Source organism: Pseudonaja textilis, chromosome 2, assembly GCF_049901715.1.
Source record: "Pseudonaja textilis isolate UNSWEBS1 chromosome 2, rPseTex1.2, whole genome shotgun sequence".
Classification (NCBI taxonomy): domain Eukaryota; kingdom Metazoa; phylum Chordata; class Lepidosauria; order Squamata; family Elapidae; genus Pseudonaja; species Pseudonaja textilis.
The window spans coordinates 49,154,426-49,174,795 of NC_141991.1; the positions used below are offsets into that span (position 1 = coordinate 49,154,426).

Sequence of the window (20,370 nt, forward strand, 5' to 3'; positions counted from 1 at the left end):
ATTGGGGGAGGGGGTTTGCTGTGCATATTTTTTATTGATTCATTTCTTTGTTCCTTCATACATTCAAGATATTTTTAAAATAAAAAATACCCTCTATTTTCTATAGAATGCTGAGCTCTAAAACTGAATAGACTATCTCTAGTTTAAGACACTAATGAAAGTATAAAAGATTCAGCTCTTTTACTTCTATAGCTTGAATGGTGTGGAATTCCCCCCCCCTCGGGTGTCTCTCTTTATATTTTGCATAAAATATATGTGTGTGTGGAGTATATGTGCATGTGTATGACAACGAATCCGTTGTATAGACACATTTGCACATAACAAAGAGGCTAATAGAAATTGTGAATAGAGGCAATGAGAGTTGGATCTGCATATGATCAAACTTAAGACAGAGTCATTGAAATCAGTGAAACTTTAACCACCATTCATTTAGACCTTGCTGGTTTAAATAGGTTGACTCTAAGTATGATTAAATCTGGATCCAGGTCATGCAGGGCTTCTGATTTAATATCGCAATAAGCACTCATATAACAACATAGTGAACATTTCTTTTCTTTTTTTCAGCCAGTATTCATGCTAATTTGTCAGTTTTGGATGGAGTGTAGAAGATCCCATTTTTGAAGTAGAAAGTATCCTTTACAATGCAAGATTTTCCATGAACTGGTGTCCTGATGTCCTTAATGGTGTCTCCTGAAATAAAGGTGAAATTGAGATATATTAACAAGTCAAATAGGGGTAGTTGTAGTTAATACTTTAATCCAGGGTGGGATTCAAATTTTTTAACAAGCAGTTCTGTGGGCATGGCTTAGTTGGTGGGAGTGGCTTTGTGGTCATGTGACTGGATGGCCATGGCCAATTCTACTATCACTCACATCAAAGAGCGCTTCTCCTTGCCTGGCCTCTCGTGACTGTGGGGATGCTGCAATGGTTGTAAGCAGGGGTGGGATTCTACCAGTTCGCACCTATTTGCTAGAACCGGTTGTTAACATTCTAAGCAGTTTGGAGAACTGGTTGTTAGAAGAAATTATTGGCCTAATCCTGTCAGGAAGGCAGGAAGGAAACATTCTGGTGTTGCTTACAGAAACTGCCTCTCTGTAAAACCCTTATTACATTCTTATGTCTCAGGAACTTTTCTGGAGTTTTTTCCCCCTCCTTTGCTGGTACTTTGCTTGTGTGGAGTGACCATTAAAAGTTACAATGGCACACATCCCCACAGTGATGAGAGGCCAGGTGAGGAGATGCATGCCTCGATGTGAGTGAAATTGAGTTGGCCACACCCAGCCAATAACATGACCACCTAGTCACATGACCACCAAGCCATGCCCACTACATAAGCCACGCCCACAGAACCAGTTGCTTAAAATTTTGAATTCCACCTCTGGTTGTAAGTGTGAAAAACAGTCATAAGTCACTTTTTTCAGTGCCATTGTAACTTTGAATGGTTACTAAATGAACTGTTGAAAGTCAAGGATTACCTATACAAAAATACAAAAAGCTTCTTTGTTTGCAAAAACCTGCCCTAAATACCAATGATTAAAAATACCTGCAAGCCAGAGTTACCTTGAGGAATTAAAATAGTTAAAATGCAATGATAACTATCAGCAGCCAACTCTTGCTCATAAAGTGAAACCCAGAGGTCATTTAAGCTCTCCAGAAAGAGCACACTCAGGAAAAGCAATCCTTAGAACCATTTGCACCACTTAAAGATACTAACTGGTCTCACTCATCTCACAAGATATCCTAAGGAAATCATCCAGATTTAAGGAAAGGTCACATGTCCCCCAGAAAGGCAATAAAAAAAATCAGTGCCAAGCTTGCATCCTGCCTCTTGAAAGTACACTCCAAAAGGACAGTGCCAGATACCACTAAAGCAGTGAAAGAAGACCCCCTCCCCAGATAAAAAAACTCGAGGCAGGAAAAAATTCAAACACAAAACAAATAATTAAACCACAACAGTAGCTGTTGCTTGTTAAACCAATTATCAGAACAAATAGACACAGGAACTAGCCAGATTTCTCAACCCAGTTTATTTTCAGGAACAGAGATTAATCTTTTTCCTTCCAAACAAAGCTGAATAGGGAAAATTATCCCATCAATAAACATAGGATTAAATGTCACCAAGGACAGAATTAAACTTCACCAAAAACCAGCGTTAGACCAAAATTCAGGAAGGATATGTAAACTCACATTTGAATGTCAGTCTTTCTAGCTAGCAAAGAATCCTTGCTGAAAGTCACTCATCTTGGTTCCTTGTCATTAAAAGCTTCTTTCTGGCAGCTCTGCTTCATTATTCAATTATTTCTTCTAACTCCAGCAAAGGAGTATTTCCTCCCAACAACAGTGTAAAAAATTTAAAACAATCCTTCCCCTTTAAGAAAGTCAAGCTGTCAGGTTTCCAAGTGAAATGACTACACATATGTCAATTTCAGGCTCCATGCAAGCAAAGTACCAGCAAAGGAGAAAAAAAAAAACTCTAGAGAAGCTCCGGAGACAGGAAGTCTAGTCCTGCCAAGAATGTAATAAGGATTAACAGAGAGCCAGTTTTTGTAAGCAACACCAGAGTGTAAGGAATGCTTTCCTTACAGGATTGGGCCTGTAAAGTGGAAAAAACCAAAAGATTTCTTCTAACAACTGGTTTCCAAACTGCTTAGAAAGTTAACAACCAGTTCTAGCGAATAGATGCGAACTAGTAGAATTCCCACCTCTGCTTTACTCTTTTTAAAATTAAAAACAAGATGGGCCTGTGAATATTAAAAGGAAAAGCAAGCCCTTCAAAACAGAATAAAAAGGTATCAATGTGTTTTGTTGTTATCATTGTATACAGTGTCAGTCTTCTTTAAGGTTAGCGTCTGTCCATGTGTCTGGGGAGGCCGAGGGAATCAAACCAAAAGAAGCAGCATTATGGCATTGCATTGGAAGACCCTTCCTCCTTTTTTACATGTGCAATACTGCTGTAGCCATTCCAATGAAAGAAGCCAGAACCCGCAAATACCACATTATGGGTGTTCCCAGGCAGCAAGGGAGGAGCAGGGCTTAACATCAGCAAGGTGGCAGGCACCATAATCTAACCAATTGTCATCAGAAGGTACACTGGAAAACAAATAGAAATTAGCATTTAATCCCACACCTACTAGGCAAGGATGATCTAATTGCTTGGCAGGATTCAGAAGCTTGCTGTTTTATTTTGTTATGCATTAACTTATACACAATGATGCCTTTTGGTATAGCAACAAGCAACAGTAAATAAATAGATAAGAGAGAGAGAGAGAATTGGAAGGGACCTTGTAGGTTATGTAATCCAACCCGCCCAAGCAGGTGACCCTACGCCATTTGATAGATGATAGATAGATGATAAATAGATAGAGATGAGTAGGGGGGGATGGACTGGGAGAGGGAGGAGCAGTTTCTTCTTAATGTTTGCTGAGGTATGTTTGAACAGAAAGCATCAACCATCACATCTGGACATATCGTAATGCCCTAGCCACAGCTTCCTTGGAAAGGTAAACTTGCTAGAACAATTTTTAACAGAATTCAACTGCCAAATGACGTCAAGTTCAGATCCATCTGCACAACAAACACAATTCATCATCTGATAAGGCAAGAGAACAATAGACATGTCATTCATTTCCTGACGTGATGAAATCCGCATCAGGGAATTATTTGCCCTGAAAAACTGATTGCTTGTGAGATCACCACCTATAGCTGCAAAGAGTGATGGCCTGTCCTTCTCAAAGCTCCAGTACAGACATCTGTGCATGCTTACAATGAGCAAGTAACCATGGTTTCCTCTTATCTGACAAGGAAGAAGAATCCTGCTTTGTTGGTTGCTCAATTTGAATACATTTGAATTGCCTAAGGCAGCGGCTCCCAACCTTTTGAGTATCAGGGACCTGTTCTGTTCACAGACTGGAGGGGGCGTGGTTTCCCTTAGGGGTTGGCCTAAGAATCTGCTATTCTATAGCTCCCACTGAGCAAAATATGACTTGTAAAATAATAAGGCACGAAACAAGCCACTATGAAGAACAAAACTTATACAAGGCATAAGATTTTTACTGTTTGAACAGGAACCAAAGGAAGGGTTGGTGAACAGAATAAAAAGCATTTGGGGGGGACTCAATGCCCCCCTCTATAACAGCATCACGCTATGCAGAAATTCAATACATTTTTCCTGCATTTTTAAGCAGACATCTTTACATTTAGAGCTGTAGAGCCCGCAACTGTAGTTATCATGGTAAACTTGTCTGAATAACGTTGAGCAGAAATCCACTTGTTAAATGACATAATGTCCCGTTTCCATTGTAAAACAGCCATGATTCATTAGCTGACAAGAAAAGACGAAGATAAACATGTCAGCAACTTCCTGGCATGAGAAAAACAGATCTATGCTTAGGTCTTACGATTCCATTGAAGATACTGAAACTTCATACAGATTCCATCATTAAAAATGAATTTATAGAGAGTGGTTAGCTGAGCAAGCCTAATTCTTTCTCCTAGCAATGCCAAATTGGCCAGCGAATCTCAAGCTGAAAAGGCTAAAAAGAGCTTCAGAAGGATATTATGTGTGGGTTCACATTCCTTACACAACCAGTTGCTTTCCAGGCAGACTCCCTTTGAAAGCCTGGAATTCCCAGCTGAGATTTCTGTCAGGTGTAAACTCAATACATCTGGGGAGCATCAGTTTAAGGAAGTTCTAGACCAAGCCAGCTGGGAAATTTTGGGAATTGGAGTCATCTTAAAGTTGGTAAGATTGAGAAACCCTCGTCTAGACCAATTTAACTTTATGATCAAAGAACAAACATTCGGTATTTACAGTACTTTATTTATTTTAGCAATATATAAAGCCACTCTAGTAGTGGTCATAATGCCACCACTACCGCACATAGAGCTGTTCTGATTTCTGCGTATAAGCTAATAAAATGACTCCAGTTGCAATAAAGCAAAGTTTAGAAGATAAGTAAGCAAATGTATTAGTACTTTGACCTGATCCATGGGAAAAGTAATTGTTTTCTATTTGTCTATATGCCCTCATGATGCCAACCTCTTGAAATCATAGTCCAAAAACCTCTGGAAATTATCAAGTTAGAAAAAGATTTGCTGAGGTATGTTTAAGGAATGTAGGCCCAATGCAAAAAACTAGGTTTATAATTTCTATTCCATACATAAGACTTAAATTAACACTAAGGATGGATTCCTATAAAACAAAATGCTAAAACTGATTATTTAAAATACAAGTCCATTAAATCTGAAGTTAATATTAAATATACAATATATCTAAAAGGGAAACTAGGTCAAAAATCAACACAGTATTATTCAACAACAATTAATTTCTTCTTCAGAGTGAGGGAGATGTACATTTCTTGGCAGAGAAGGAAATTAATTTTATTCTAAAATGAGATCTTTGCTTTCTTCCCTCCATACTTCTATAAAACAATTGCCTCCATTTCAATGACAAAAGAAAACTGGAAAAAAATCAGTCAAGAATCATCATACTTCCTGAAGTAACATCTTAGCATCTGCATTTTCCCATGCTCTGTTTTGCGTCTTTTAGGCCAGTCACTGTTATCTTAATCCTGCCTGCAATCATAACAAATCTCAAAAATCTTTGCTGACACACTTCACTTCTGAAGCTTTGCCTACATCTACACCCACAGTGTTAACCACTTGCTGACAGTCCTGACACTCCTGGGAGGGTGGTATTTCTGGAGGGTGGGTTCACTAATAGCGGATCCCTTGAAAAAAACACTGGGGAGCCCAGCACAACACCTTCCAGCCTCACATACGTCTTAACAAGTGGGAAAGTGTGAGGGGGAGGATAGCAGTGCAACTGGGCTTTGGCTACCAGTGGCTAGGCTGGTGGGAGCCACAGGGCAAGGAAAGTCAGTAAAATATCCTAGAAGAAGAGGACATTAATGAAGAGTGAAGTTTTACTACATGCACTTCCAAGTATGAAAATATCTATAGGTACATAGTCTTCAAGCCTGCAGAGACCAGTTCTCTGCAGCTTTCTGTAATCCAGCCAACTTTTCAAAAACAGTTTTCCTTGCAGCTGATGTCCCTATCATAATGACTGATGTTTGATAGCAATGTTCCAATATCTCAGGGACTGCCACGAAGAAGAGGGAGTCAAGCTATTCTCCAAAGCACCTGAGGGCAGGACAAGAAACAATGGATGGAAAATAATCAAGGAGAGAAGCAACCTAGAACTAAGGAGAAATTTCCTAACAGTTAGAACAATAAATCAGTGAAATAACTTGCCTCCACAAGTTGTAAATGCGCCAACACTGGAGGTTTTAAAGAAGAGATTGGACAACCATTTGTCTGAAATGGTATAGGGTTTCCTGCCTAAGCAGGGGGTTGGACGAGAACAGCGGTCGCCAACCAGTGGGCCAGGGACCGCTGGTGGTCTGCGAGAAAATTTTGGTGGTCCAGAGAGAAAAGTCACCCCCAAAGCAATTAATCCAGGCTGCATGGGAACACAAGGCTGTGCCACCCCCATAGCCCATGGGAACACAAGCCTTGCGTCCCTTGCATTGCGAACAACATGAGGTAGTGAGGGGGGGGAAAGGGTGGAGGGGGGAACTTACCCCACATGCCCCATGTGCCTGGCCTAGCCACTGACCTGCTTCTTTCCATATCTTTCTTCTTCTGCTTTTGGCTACACGCAAGGAAAGCAGCAAAAGTCTCTCTTTCTCTCCCCCAAACTCCACCAGAAATGAGTCTTTGGGATCCTGCAAGGAATCCTGCTCCAAGAGGCTGCACCAGTGCAACAAGTCTCACAAAGACTCATTTCTGGTGGAGTTTGGGGGAGAGAAAGAAAGACTTCTGCTGCTTTCCTTGCATGAAGCCAAAAGTCTGCTCTGCTCTGCTCTGTTCCGTTCCATTCTGTTCTGTTCTATTCTCTGCCTAAGCCTGATTATGAATGTGGGCTCTTTTTGGCATTTAGTCTTAAATGGAATCTTTTGCTTCGATGTCTTAGATAAGTTAGCTAATGTCTTAGCAAATATTATCTTTACGTCCCTGGACAAAATGTTGTGAGGCAGCTTTGCCTTTACATTCAGCTTCAGTAAGCAGCAAACCTTTCCAGCAAACCAACACAGCCTTTTTCTTTCCTACTCCTATCTACACTTTTCTCTTTTACATATATACAGTCAGGTCTATCTTCTCCTCTCTCCCTCACTCTCTAACTATGTGTGTGATTTCTGGAATTTTTATTGGCACTGCCAGATTTGGGTAGCAAAACTCCAGGCAAATTAGAAGTTTCTCTTTCCTCTGCTCCATCAAAGGACAGTTTATATTTTTATTTATTAGGTAGATGTATATGCTGCCTTTGATTCAGGCCCCGTGCAGTGCTGGTAACCTCAGATTTCAAGTTCTGACAAGATGTCATGTGAGAGGAGAGTGAAGTGGACATGAAAGAGGAGAAAGAAGGAGGGTCAATGAGATACTGTAAAGGCCAAACAAACTTTTACAAATCCAGATGCTGGTGCAAGAGAAAGGGCAGCAAAAGAGGAATAACTCAGGGAGGAAGGAATGGGAGGAAGGTGCCATAGGAGGTGCCTGCTCTTCTAGCATCCAAATGCACCTTAATATGTTGAGATATGTCCTGGCCACTGCCTAGAGATTCCTTTTCCTTGGTTGTGTCAGTTGAAAGCAGTACTTACATGACATTTGCTGTGTTCGTTACTAATATCTATCACTATTTCCCCACTATTTGTTACCTCTGTTCTCAGTCCCTAAAGTCACTACCTTCCACAGCCGTGGCTGACCAAAATTTTACACATCTTGAGATCTTCCTTGGATACTGTTGGAATAATGGGGGGAAATGCTACTTGAATTCCAGTTGAGCCTAAGTTTGATTAGTTGGTGGGAAATGAGAGGAAGGGAATGTCGTAGGAAAAGCAAGTGGGAAAAGACTCTTTTGTTTAGTAAGGGGGATTTGAAATCTTAGCAGCTAGAGCTGAATTGCCATCAATAAATTGGGTTTATTGTCAGGAGCATCAGAGTGGGGAACCCTGCTTACCTAAGCGCCAACCATATTCCCATGAAGACAGCACCGGGTACCAAAATTTTTCTTCAGGAGACTTCATCATTCTCTCTTTGAGGTACTGCTGCCTTCCTTTGCCTTCATGGGAGAAGCCCTTATATAGCAGCTGTGTGGTCTCTGGAGTTGGGACCCTCATCTCTGGAAGAGGCTCCTGAAGACTCAGCCCGACCTTCTCTTCTGCTGGCTCCTGCCGGTCCTCCTTTTGGGGAGCTCCTTCTCGATTTCCAGAGCTTGAGTCCTCCTTGGGAAAGTAGATGTCAGGCAGCAAACACTTTTGCCTGGAGATGCCATGATCGGGCGGGCGCTGGGGGTATTTTCGTCCATATTTTGCCTTCCAGCTGATTCTGCAGAAAACCTCCTTGTTAATCAATTCCCTCCAGCTATCCTGTTCCTGGCTAGTTAGCAGGCCCTTCATAGCCTGCAAGCAAAGGCAAGCACTGGTGCAGGATTGTTGGAGGTGCTTGGTATAACTTATCACTTCAATCTTCTGGTGTCCAAGGATACAGGCACAAAAGGGTCTGTGAAGCCAGGCTCAAATTACAGGCCAATGGTTTGCCTTGTTTCCCCATCACTGTTGCTAGGTTATTGTTGCATTAAGGCTGTCTGTGCATGGAAGGAGAGGAACGCCAAAGGGCTGCAGTGCTGATTTTGGTGCAAGAATTGGCCTTAAATCCAATTTGTAAGCCAAAGTGAAACAATAAAGGCATCTCCCTGAACATTTGTGTGTCAACGTGTTCTCTCTCTCCCCCCCCCCCTCTCTCTCTCTCTCACACACACACACGGGGAGGACAATTTTAACCATTGATCTTAATTTTAAATTGTACATAAGCAAGCAATGGATTTGCCAATTGTGTTTTCCTTGCAAATACACTTGGCAAATCCTTGGTTTTAAGTTGTATTGGAACCAACCCAGGGAAAATGTAAATGGCTGTCAGCAGAAGCCGCAAAATGTTGCATTGGCTACTATCCTGCGTGGAGAGTGTTTTTTTTCCCTGGCTCTTGTTCAGCCCTACAAAACTGGGCCATTCCAGTTGTTTTTTTTTGTATTTTACAACCTTTTAAAAAACTGCTTTTTCAGTGCAACCTCCTTTGTAGTAGCATAGGTAAACCTTTTCCAAGACCTGTACCAAACCACGTCCCAAATCTGGAACTGATAAATCTTTCGTTTGCCCTTTAGTATGCCTTTGAATGGTTGCCCTTTGCAAGCATGAATCCAGTCCAACCAGAATTCAGCCAAGAACACGGGAGTAGGGAGTGAGAAGGGGAGAAAGAAGGCTAGAGAAAAAAAAGACTCCAGAGCAACCAGGTGATTTCCTTCTGGTAAGGCTTCATCACACCGTGGAAGAAATGAGAGAGTTTTGTTTTCAGGAGGTAAACTGTGACGAATTTGAGCCACAACCTTCAATTAAGTCTTGTGCCTTGGCAAGGCTTGGCAAAAAGAATGCTACAGTTTATGGTAGCTGTATCTATTTTCCATGTTCTATTAGAAAATATGTCAAATATTTTAAATATGCCAGGCTAGAAGAAATGAGTATTTTTATCCCCTTGCCCCCACTATTGAAAGCAGGAAAAAATAATTTTTGTCATACATATTGCTTCTAACATCAGACTCTCACCATGAGGGAAACTACACCATCCAACAGATTTACTTATTATTGAGAATATTTTTCCTAATGCTTGAAGTCTAGTTCTTTGTAATTCAGGCCCATATTTTCTTGTCCTGTCCCTTGTAACAACACCTCATTGTTCTACTCCAACTTCCATGCGAAACCACTTTATATACTTGATAGCTGTCATATCCCTCACGAGTCTTCTGTTGTCCAGGTTAAAGGTACCTAATGCTTCTGATAATTTTTCATGAGTTATCTGTTCCAGGTCCTTTATTACGTTGATTACTCTCTTCTGTACACACTCCAATATTATAGAGAGTAAGGAAGATTACCTTGGCAAACATATGCAGGCTCTTTTCCCTAGGCATTTGGGCTACACAGTCCAGAATATCCAGATAACATCTGGAAGTGATTCAGACAGAAATCTCCCCAATTCAGTGAACTATAAGGAGGAGGAGTACAGCAATCTGTCTTGCAAGATTCTTGTTATTGTAGCTAATCTCAATAGAAGTAGCTTTAGACTACTTAAGGAGTTGATTGCTTGGAACAATCCACCTTATAGGCCTTCTCCAGTTCTTTAGTTTTATACATTTCCTCCATGGTTTCACAGAAAGCTGCTGTGAGATAATTATCCGCATCTTCAAGGTTTCAGAACAAATTGGTGATTTAAATTCATTCATGATACTGAATATGCTCTACCATCTCTTTGCTTTGCTTGGGTTGCCACTCCCTCCTTGCGACAATTGTTGTGTTTAAATGTATTTTAAAATCATTCCCTTAGGATGGAAAATATAGTAAAGTTGAGGATTTCTGTCCTATGAACGGTTACCTTCCTACCAGTGGATTCTAAACAACGGATTCATACATTTTCTTTTTCTTCCTTTTACTGTACTGATGAAGTTAATACTTTTAAAAAGTCCTTTTGTTGCTTTTGGTCCCCTTTCCAATTTAAGATGCTTTTGCACTTTAATTTTTTCTGTGTAGATAGTAGGTTGTTACACCTCCTCACCAATTACACCCATCTGCCATTTCCTATTCACATTTAATTCAGCTCAGTCAAATGCTCCATATCCATCCACAATGGTGTCCTGAACATTAGAGATTCCTCAGCAGAAAATTTTAAAAGTGTAGACACAAGTCATTACAGGAAGAAAACACAATTTCTGAGATGAAACAAACAGTGGAATGACATTCATCCTTATGCACATGTATACAGCTCCCACTAATTCACTAAGGCCTGTTATTAACTTTTACCTTCCTATAATATCCAGTTTTTGAAGTCATCCAAAGCAAAACAAAACAAATTGGAAGTAAATGATTAGCAGTTGGAGAACAAAAGGAGAGCACCTGTTCTTGATCTAAAATGAAGAAAATCTTTTTGCTCATTCAGAAAATAAGTATCTCCACTGGTAAACTAATATAGTCAAAAGAATTAGATTGTCTTTTATTTCTGCTTAAGTTTACCTGGTTTGGGGTTTGAGGCATCTGTTACCCTGAAGATGCCACTTCAGTGGTATACTATTGAAGACAAAGATCAAGCATAGGAAAGAATGAGAATTTTTAGATTCTGGTTTAATAGACCTGCTCTCATGCAACCCCATTACCATAAATGTATTTGATGCTTGAAGACTTTTGCAGAAAATGGTGCCCTTCTGGCTAAAGGATCTGTTGTTTATGTCTTAGGAAATTTGCTACAGGCATGCCAGTACATATAGCTATCGGAACAGGACAAGCAATACATTAACATATAACATGATGGTTTTGACTCTGGCTATTTTGTGTGACGTCAACCACTAAGATTTATATGCTAGTTTATGGTTTAGCACAATGTGTAAATTCAACCAATAGAGGCTTGTACAACAAAACAAGATTAAACAATGGATTAGTGTGAAGTAAACCCAGTAGTGAATTGCAGATGCAAAATCTTCTCTATAACCAGCTAATCATGGGTATATATGCTGCACAAATATACAATTAGTAGCTATTCAGTAAAGTTAGGACTCCCAATGTGAAAAGCTGACTTTGTATTCGAAACATCAAACACATGATTAGCATTTAAGTGCAGAAGCAATCCCCTAGATAGCTGAACTGGACATCCAGTTATGAGGCCACTGCCATACCCCCATCAAAGTTTTACTTTTCTTCTGATACTTATCATACACTAAATAGCATTCATTCATGAACTACCAAACTCATAATTTCTTGCTGCATAGTTATTTCCATGTGAAAAGTTGAATCCAAAGTGAATTTCTGGTCAGTCTTGAATGAAGCCAATTTTCACTGGGCTTGGTTTGAGTACAAAAAAAATCGTCTTGTTCACTCCATGAGGATAGTCTTTGGAGAGAGATGGGGTCTTTAAGTTTTAAAGGCAATCAATTCTGATAATCTGACACATCAATTTGGATGTGGAGAGGTTGAAATGTTACATCATGGATGTCAAACTGGTGGGCTGTGGGCCAGATGGGTCACGCACAGGCCACACCCACCCCAGCTCCCCAAAAGGAAAAAGCATTGCAATACATCACATAATGGCAGTGTAGCAATTTGAGTTTGACACCCGTGTGTTACATGTTTTTTCTTCTGTAGATGTTTGACCTCACCATGCCATATAGAGCTGTATGGAGCTGTTACCAGTATGCAATTTTCTCTCATCTTTGTCTAGAGCTAGCAAAACTATGGCTTCCTTGAATATGATGCAAACAAACAGCAATTCAGACCAGAAGTAGTAGCATCCAACATCCATCCGGATTGGCTTGCTTTCCCAGCTAAAGGATCAGTTTCATAGTCTTAGTTTTTATTAACTCAGCACCATCACCAAAGGCTATGTGGTTCCTGTAGCTTAAGTGCCTTTTATCTATCTTTGACCCAGGTATAAACTTCAGACTTTGAATTACTCATACAGGCTGGCCTTTGGAGCTTTGTTTGTAGCAGAACAAGATATCTATTACAATATTTCAGGATTCTAAACTAATTCAAGTTTTATTTCCCTTTCTTCTTTTCCTCTTGTTTTTTTAACCATATTGCCTGATGAAGAGTTATTGGAAATTTGTCTTTGTACTCTTTCAGTTGGCTTAAAAAGGAATTGCCTTGGCATGGATTTTCATATCTTTTCTTCCTTCGTGGTCAACATCGTGGTTTTTGCTTTTACATATATTGCTAATTTTGCTCCATAATTAAAACTAATTTGCTTTGCCAAGCATCTGACTCCCGTATGCTATTAATTTCCACTGAAAGTTGCCTGTGGGAATTTCAGGTTAAGCCATGACATTAAGTTAAAAGGGCAAAACTAATTATTGCAGAAACTCATCTCAGTTGTTTAACATGCACATTTTATTTCTTGAAGCAAACATTCATGGTTTTAATAAGTTATGAGATACAATATTACATTTATTCCAGTTTATTTTGCTTTTCTGATAGTTTACAATATGGTGAGCATTTCACATTAAGGCACACAGTCCAGCTTTTATTTTTTTAAAAAAGTTCTGGCTATTCCATCTTCTTTTCAAGAAGCTGTGCTTAGACTTAGTGCATTGATACAAAATTATAAAAATAAAGCCGACCAAGTAGAAATCTTTTACTAAACAGAAAGAAAATAACTAAATTACTTCCATTAAGTATCTTCATCCATCAAGCACATTAATAGTTCTGCTAAAGAAAAACAAAGCCCCAGGGGCTTTTGAAAACCATTTAGTTCAATATTTGGAAGGTTTCTTTTTTTTTCTTTTTGTTGTTTTGAAAACCAGAATGGTCATAAATGTTCTTTTCTAATCCCCCCCACAAATACCCTACTTAAGAGGATTTGTTCATGAACTCCTTGAACCAAATTATTTCAATCAATTTTAATTTGCACTGTTGATTAGTAGAAATATTCAGTTTCACATAACAGTCAACTGCCTAGATTAGCCTTTACCTCGTCATTAACAGGCATTACCAAAGGAAATCATCGAGGCTTAGATTATTGTATACACAAACAGCTGGAGTAAAGGTGATTGCATACAGTCAGTCACAGTTTCAAGCATCTTTCAGTGTGTATCTTTGCTAGAATATCAACTTAATGTGGCATTCTATCGCTCAAGGCAATCACAGTTACAACGTCCATTACCAAACCTGCATAAAGCATCAGTGATAAAGGCTTCCAGAATAAGGTAAGACATCCATTTGGTTTCCTTCAAGGAACAAAACATCAATTTCCCTCCAAATGTAAACAGCCAACCATTATGCAAATTGTTTTAGTGTTTAAAGGTAACACTAATTACAGTTTTCACTATTAGCTGTGAAAAAGAATATCAACTACATAAGGGCATATTAAGTACCGGGTTTTTCATCTAATGTCTTTACACAAAAATTTTAACTGACAGCAGTCATAGTGACATTCTACAGCAAAGTGAAATGTTTCCAATTCAAAAACAACACCTATTGCAAGTCAGTAGTTTAAGATACCAATTTACTCAAGATAAATTCCAGTTTAACATGTAAATTCCAGAATCCACCAAAAACAAAAAACCATAGTGCCCTTATTTATTACATGATTGTGTTTTGATTCAGAACAGTACAAACTAAAGCAGACAAATTTACAAAGCATATATCAAAGATGCTTAAGGCAAAGAACAAATTTAAAATATATTTAATTTGGGTTTCATTAAAGGTTATCTGTATACATTGGTCACAAAACTGCTCACAGTATTGCATGTAAGGTTTTCCTTGGGAAGAAACAAGAGGAATTTATGGGACAGTAACATGGAATGGACTTCCGGGAATGTGTTCTTCGCCCCACTTCACAGCTAATAGGTAATCACCTTTTTCCTTGACAATATATGTTACATGGTACTGGTAATTTCCCAAGTGTTTCACAGATACTTCTTCACAAGGTGTTGTAGGTCCATGGACACCAACTAACAGCATATTTGAACCTAAAGCGCAAAGATAATGTTAATGTTACTGATATTGCAGCAGAATTCAGTACCTAGCATCACTGAAAACCACAGAACTTCAGTTCGCATTTCATTTCTGCGGAGACATAGCCCCAATCCAAATGAACACAGGCAGCCCTGGTGACTACTCTATTAAAGAGAAATAGCAACACTTCTCAGTCACTATATAGGCCTGTTACTGTGATGTAGTATCTAATTTCCAGCTACCAAGGAGAGCTAAGTAGCACTCTGAGACATAAGAAGAGGTAATGAACATTTATTTATAAAGTTTTAAGTAAACTTAAAAACTCAGATGCAGCTGTCAAATTAGTAATGAGCTCATGCTTTCAAAAAGAAATTACCTGCTTTGCTGCAATCCACAGAGAAAGAATTTTTCTGGCCCACGAAGGCTCTAGAGAGCCCTGCACCCCTAGCAAGAATTTTGCTTGCATCAGACGATGACTTGGGAATGCCTCTGTAGAAGGTGTCTGTGGTTGACCTAGTCACAGATTCCACCATAAGGGAAGACGTCTCATTTGAGATGCCTGGGCTAACCAGTCGCTGACCTAAAAACAACACAACATGTATATGTTCACCACAAGAATGTATAGCTATATAAAACAGTTGTGTATCAAGTCTACAATCCGATTGGGAACCACCTTTATTTTTACAATCCTTCCGCTCATGCTTTGATTCAAGACACTTTGGGCTTATTCACACACAGGCCTAAGCCCTAAATGTGACAAGCCATGAACTAAGCATTATGGTTTGCTTGGCATTACAGGCTGATCAGGAAACCATGTCTGAAAAATCCTGTTTTACATGATGTGAACCCAGCCATCATAGTTGAGATTATTTTTACCTGTCACCTTTGCTCTGAAAGGACTACCAGCAATATGATTAGGTCCTCCATATTTAATTCCAATCAAGTAGTTTCCTGGAGCCATCGGCGTATACATTACATTGTAGCCTTCCGGAGCTTCTTGGCAATCCATTTTCACCTTTGATGGCCCCTCAATTGTAACGGCAAGAGTACCAGGACCAGCTTTTGTAGTGTCTATAGTAAACATAGATTGTAATCCTGGAAAGCAAAGAAATAAGAAATATGGATGTAAACCCATACATTTCATGTAGCAATAAGCCCTACAAATGCCATCATCCTGCTACAAAATTGCTTTTTTCTTAATCAGCACTGCAATTCCAGTTGAAAATGAGAAGGCAATGTTTGCAAATGAGATGAAAGATAATCTTATTTAGGCAAAAACCAGATGTATTAAGTTTAAATCAAAAACAATCTAGAGAAGAAATTACCTGTTGTGCCATTCTCCAAGCCTGGTCCATAGGCAGTAACAAGAGCTGGACTATCTACAAGACCCGGTTCTCCCACTCTAATTTTGAAAGGACTGCCTACAACATGGCTCCCATTGAATTTCACATCAATTGAATGGATGCCGTTTTCCCGTGGAATGAATCGGACAGCGTATTTATCTGTAACGTAGATTATTAAATAATTAGTTTGGAACCTTCTACTGGAAAAAAATATACTTAACATTCCAAACTTCCTTTCTTCTTCAACCTGGTTCACTCCCAATTAGTTCAGGTTGAAACTTCATGAATTACAAAAGCCATGCTGGTAGGATCTTAAAATCCCAATTCAGCGGGAGGGAGCCACTTTGGGGAAGGCTGGCTCAGGGTAACTGGAAGCTGAAACGCATGACAGGTCAAACTACAGGTAGTCTTCGACTTGCAACCACAACTTGAGAACTACTTGCACCAATAAGAATCAGTACATTCAGTAAAATTCTGGGTAGGCTTGCATAAAACCATGTTTTTAAAGACCTAAAGGGTCACTTTGTTTCATTGGTGGCTACTGATGAATGAAGATTTTCTAACCAAGGGAACTAGTTATTAAAGGAAGTGGTGAGCTCGAATTTATTATATGGATTCTAAAAGATACAGGAGAACCATCTATCACTTTCTCAGCCTTTCAGAGTTAATCAGATGAGGAAAGTTATGCAGGTCAATACATTTTTATTATAAGTTTATGGTATCAGACTTTTGCAAGTCTGAATGCATTTCCCGTTATCTTCATGAGAACTAGGGAGAGTCTTGGGATGTATTCTCAGATTGAGACCCTACTAAGGTTTCTTCTATCTGATGGTTGTCTTGACAGTGGGTCTTCCTCCTGAGAGTTATTCCTACTGCTCATTACAGGTAGTCTTCAACTTATGACCACATTTGAGTCAAAATTTCCATTGTTAAGCAAGGAGTTTTGCCCCATTTTACAATTATATTTTTGGCCCATTTGTTGAGAGAATCACTGGAGGTGTTAAGTGAATCATGCAGTTGTTAAGTGAATCTGGCTTTGCCCATTGACTTTGCTTGTCGGAAGCAGGCTCGGAAGGTTACAAATGGTAATCACATGACCTGAGACTCTGCAAATATCATATATACATCCCAGTTGCCAAGCAACCCAATTTTGATCCTGTGACCATGGGGATGCTGCAACTGTCATAAGTCTGAAAACTGGTCACAAGTCACTTTTTTCAGTGGCCTTCTAACTTTGAACAGTCACTAAACGAATAGTTGTAAGACAAGGACTACCTATATAGGAAAAGACTCATAATGGGATTTTCATTCGGGACGAATGAGTCTACAAAACTGATTGGAATTGACTCAGAAAAGTAATCAATTTTGTGCATGCAGGTCCTAAAAACATTGGGTGATTTGAAATCAGCCCAGATCATTTCAGATGGCTGAATTGACTAGGATTTGTGAATGCTTGATTTGTCACAATTAATTCTGTTCTCACTGCTTTGCTACCAGATTTAACTGCAACCTGTTTATTTTCTTGAGACAAGATAAAACCACCAATGGCAGTAAACGCTGACTCTCACTGAGAACAGGTTTTTTTCCTCAGACAATTAGAAAAGATTAAATTCATTTATTCATAATGAATACGTCTAAATATTAGAATATTGTCCTTGCTTAGAAAAGCAGTAATTAAGCCTGGTAAATATTCTGGAAACATATTTAGAATTATACAATGAATTAAGTCCCATTAACTTAAGATGGGGCTAACTTCTTCCAATGGGATATTGCTAGAATACCTTAAAAAGGCAAAAACAATGCAACAGGATAAACAGAAAGATCACTTGGGATGCTGCAGATAGCAGCATACTACCTTGCATTTTTTTTATTAAATTCCAATGAATAATATTTCACTTTTCCTCTAAAACATCAAGATGGCAAACACTACTCTTTCTTTCAATTTTAGATTTGCATCATTCTGGTAAATTAAGGTGTATGGAAAGAGAAGTTGGTTATTAACGTTTAGCTATTATGTTCTAGATTGCTGGAGTTTTTTGGAGAGCTTGTGTGCAGTTTCTCACCTGGTTCCAACTCAGAAACATGACATTCTTCTACTGCTCCAATGGGGCTGTGCACTTTAGCATCAATCTTGCCCTTTGCCCCATTAAGCCTTATGGCAAATGCTGCTGGCTGGTTAACTTTTAACCCAGATTCCTAAGAAAGCAATTCAAGATTAATCACAGCACACTGTCATTTGGTTGACATGGAATATAGCAAATTAGTTTAATACTTTGAAACCTCTAGGTATAGAAGGGCAGTTTGCCTAAAAAGCAATAGAAAAACAAAGCATGGTTGTCTTCAAACTATATTGTACTGAATTTTTCAAAAATATCAGAGAACTTATCAACTTTATTCTAAACGTAACTCTGTGTTCCATAAAATACCCAAATAACCCTGGCCTGACTGCTTACTACTTACCCATGTAACTTAATTAAGGAAGTGTCACTCACTATTCCATGAAGGAAATAACTAGGCAGAATCATGTAAGATCCTCTCTGTGCTTCCGACTCTAAACACATAAGTTCTGTTTCGGGGTTAATTCTAATCTTGAGAGAAAGTGCAGAACCATACAGAAAGGTAGTAAGGGATAGCTCAGAGTTATTATTCTAAATTATTCTAACCACACACACTAGCCAGAACATCAACATTGCAAGCCTAGAAGTTAGAATACTGACACAAAAACTAGTACTAGACATTTGGTGCACTCAGCAATTTAATCCCTGAAATGTTTAGTTTTCTGTGGGAAATCTGAGTTTCCTTAGTGTGGTTTGCCAATTAATATTTTGTAGAAACCTTGATGCTCTCTGAATTTGGTTGTTTGCTTGCAGATGTTTCATTACCAAACTAAGTACCAATATCATCATCAGTGCTACAGTGTGTGGGGGTTTACTTGTTTATTTACATGAGCTTGCCCTGCCAATGTTAGTATGTGTGGGGTTTTTCTCCATGGTCTCTTTGATTAGAGTGTTGCTTTCTGCTTGACTGTTTGGTGTTAATCCCTGGTTCTGAGTTTTGACTGCTGGGAATATGGTCTGGTCTTTTTGTTTCCTTCTTTGCTTTTTATTGTCCCTTTTGTCAACATATTGTTTATATATTATTTCTAACATTTGTTAACATAATTAACATACTGTCAGTATATGTTAATTATATATTATATGTTAGCATTTGTTAACATATAATTAAGGTATTGCCAGTAGCAGCATCAGATAATGGTTGATTATGATACTTGCAGCTTTCTCTTCATGGAAATCATGCTTTCCACCATGGGAAACAGATGCAGTACTTTGAGAATCCCTGGAACTATAAAAAAGGAACTAAAAGAATATGTAAATCTGTATTTGTTGGGCAACACTTATCACTAGACACTGTTGCATGGCCCACTTCTGCCTCAGACTCTAGGAAATTCTAGATACTTCACCATGGTTTTAAATTGGAATGTTCTGCTCTCAGTTCATGCCTTACTTGAGATTACGTTTTCAGCTTTACCCTCAAGAGAGAAATAAATGGTTATTGAGCAAGCGTACATATAAGGCATTAAAAGTGAATCAAGAGCTGTTCAAAATGCAAAAGGCTTCTCAATAAGACAATTTCTTGTTTCACTGCCCCTGCCTTCTCATTAGTTTTATTTCCCTCTTTAGGGTTTTTAATTAGCTGACATCCACATTCTGTCAGGAGTCTTTAAATGAAACACAAGAAAAACATCAATACCACAGCCGCTAATTCACATCCTTGTAGTACTTTTTATGTGATTTAGCTAGAAACCTGCACCAATGCAAAATATTTGCAAAGCAGTTCATTCAAGAGTATACCACTTAACATAGTTATTTCAAAGTGCAGCAATAATTTACTCATGCTAGCTTGGTCAAACCTTAATGTAAAAATCTTCTGTGTTTCTGTCATCTTAAACTTAAAAGACAGTGGTCTAAGTGGCTTCTCTTGAGCCATTTGACTGACTATATGACAACTGGAATTCATTCTTCCTCGTGCTGATGTTGGGTAACTATCTGAACCATGCATTTTCTAGGTTTCAGAAACCTGCTAGTATGAATTACTGCTTTATATTCACTCTAGGGCCCTACTTGTTCAACTATTTGCATCCTCAAAACACACTTAGCCTTAGTTTACACTACTCTGCCTAAATATGAATAGTAGAGTAACTCATAGTACTACAGGTTGGCCATTACAAGTATTACTGTGCACTTACAATTTAAATGTCTAGTGGCAAAATAATGTGAATAGCAATGTACAGTACCTAAAGCTTAATCTACTAAGGAGATCAAGCTATGTTCTGCACAACACTGCTTCTTAACTAAAAACTCTATTTTCTCCAGGCAGAAAGATATTCTCCAAAGAAGCAACACTAGGAAGGTTAAGAACACTGAGAACAAGGATGAAATCAGCTTGTGGTAAATTACAGAGATATTTCCTTGTGTCT

At 38.8% G+C, this 20,370-nt stretch overlaps 2 protein-coding genes across 7 annotated transcripts in view; both read right to left on the bottom strand.

Moving 5' to 3' along the window:
• Window positions 1–489: 489 nt before the first annotated feature.
• LOC113450172 (protein SPMIP1) lies at window positions 490–8,534 on the bottom strand. Of its 2 annotated transcripts, none has more exons than XM_026721331.2 (2): window positions 8,021–8,531; window positions 490–690 (listed from the first exon to the last, which is right to left on the bottom strand). In XM_026721331.2, exons 1-2 carry the CDS (start codon window positions 8,457–8,459, stop codon window positions 572–574), a joined length of 558 nt encoding a protein of 185 aa, XP_026577116.1. In that variant the 5' UTR covers window positions 8,460–8,531; the 3' UTR covers window positions 490–571. The 2 variants fall into 2 exon arrangements, with proteins under 2 accessions (XP_026577116.1, XP_087779929.1); XM_087923803.1 differs by lacking the exon at window positions 490–690 and adding an exon at window positions 2,135–4,321 and having other exon boundaries at window positions 8,021–8,534.
• Window positions 8,535–12,962: 4,428 nt separating this feature from the next.
• Window positions 12,963–20,370, bottom strand: part of FLNB (filamin B) — an 82,435-nt gene continuing 75,027 nt past the window's right edge. For all 5 annotated transcript variants that reach the window (XM_087923806.1, XM_026723531.2, XM_087923804.1 and 2 more), the window contains 5 exons: window positions 17,957–18,089; window positions 15,876–16,052; window positions 15,427–15,645; window positions 14,927–15,130; window positions 12,963–14,564 (listed from right to left, as the gene is read on the bottom strand). In XM_087923806.1, coding sequence (XP_087779932.1) covers window positions 14,377–14,564; window positions 14,927–15,130; window positions 15,427–15,645; window positions 15,876–16,052; window positions 17,957–18,089 — 921 coding nt within the window. In that variant the 3' untranslated portion in view covers window positions 12,963–14,376. The remainder of the gene's footprint in view (window positions 14,565–14,926; window positions 15,131–15,426; window positions 15,646–15,875; window positions 16,053–17,956; window positions 18,090–20,370) is intronic.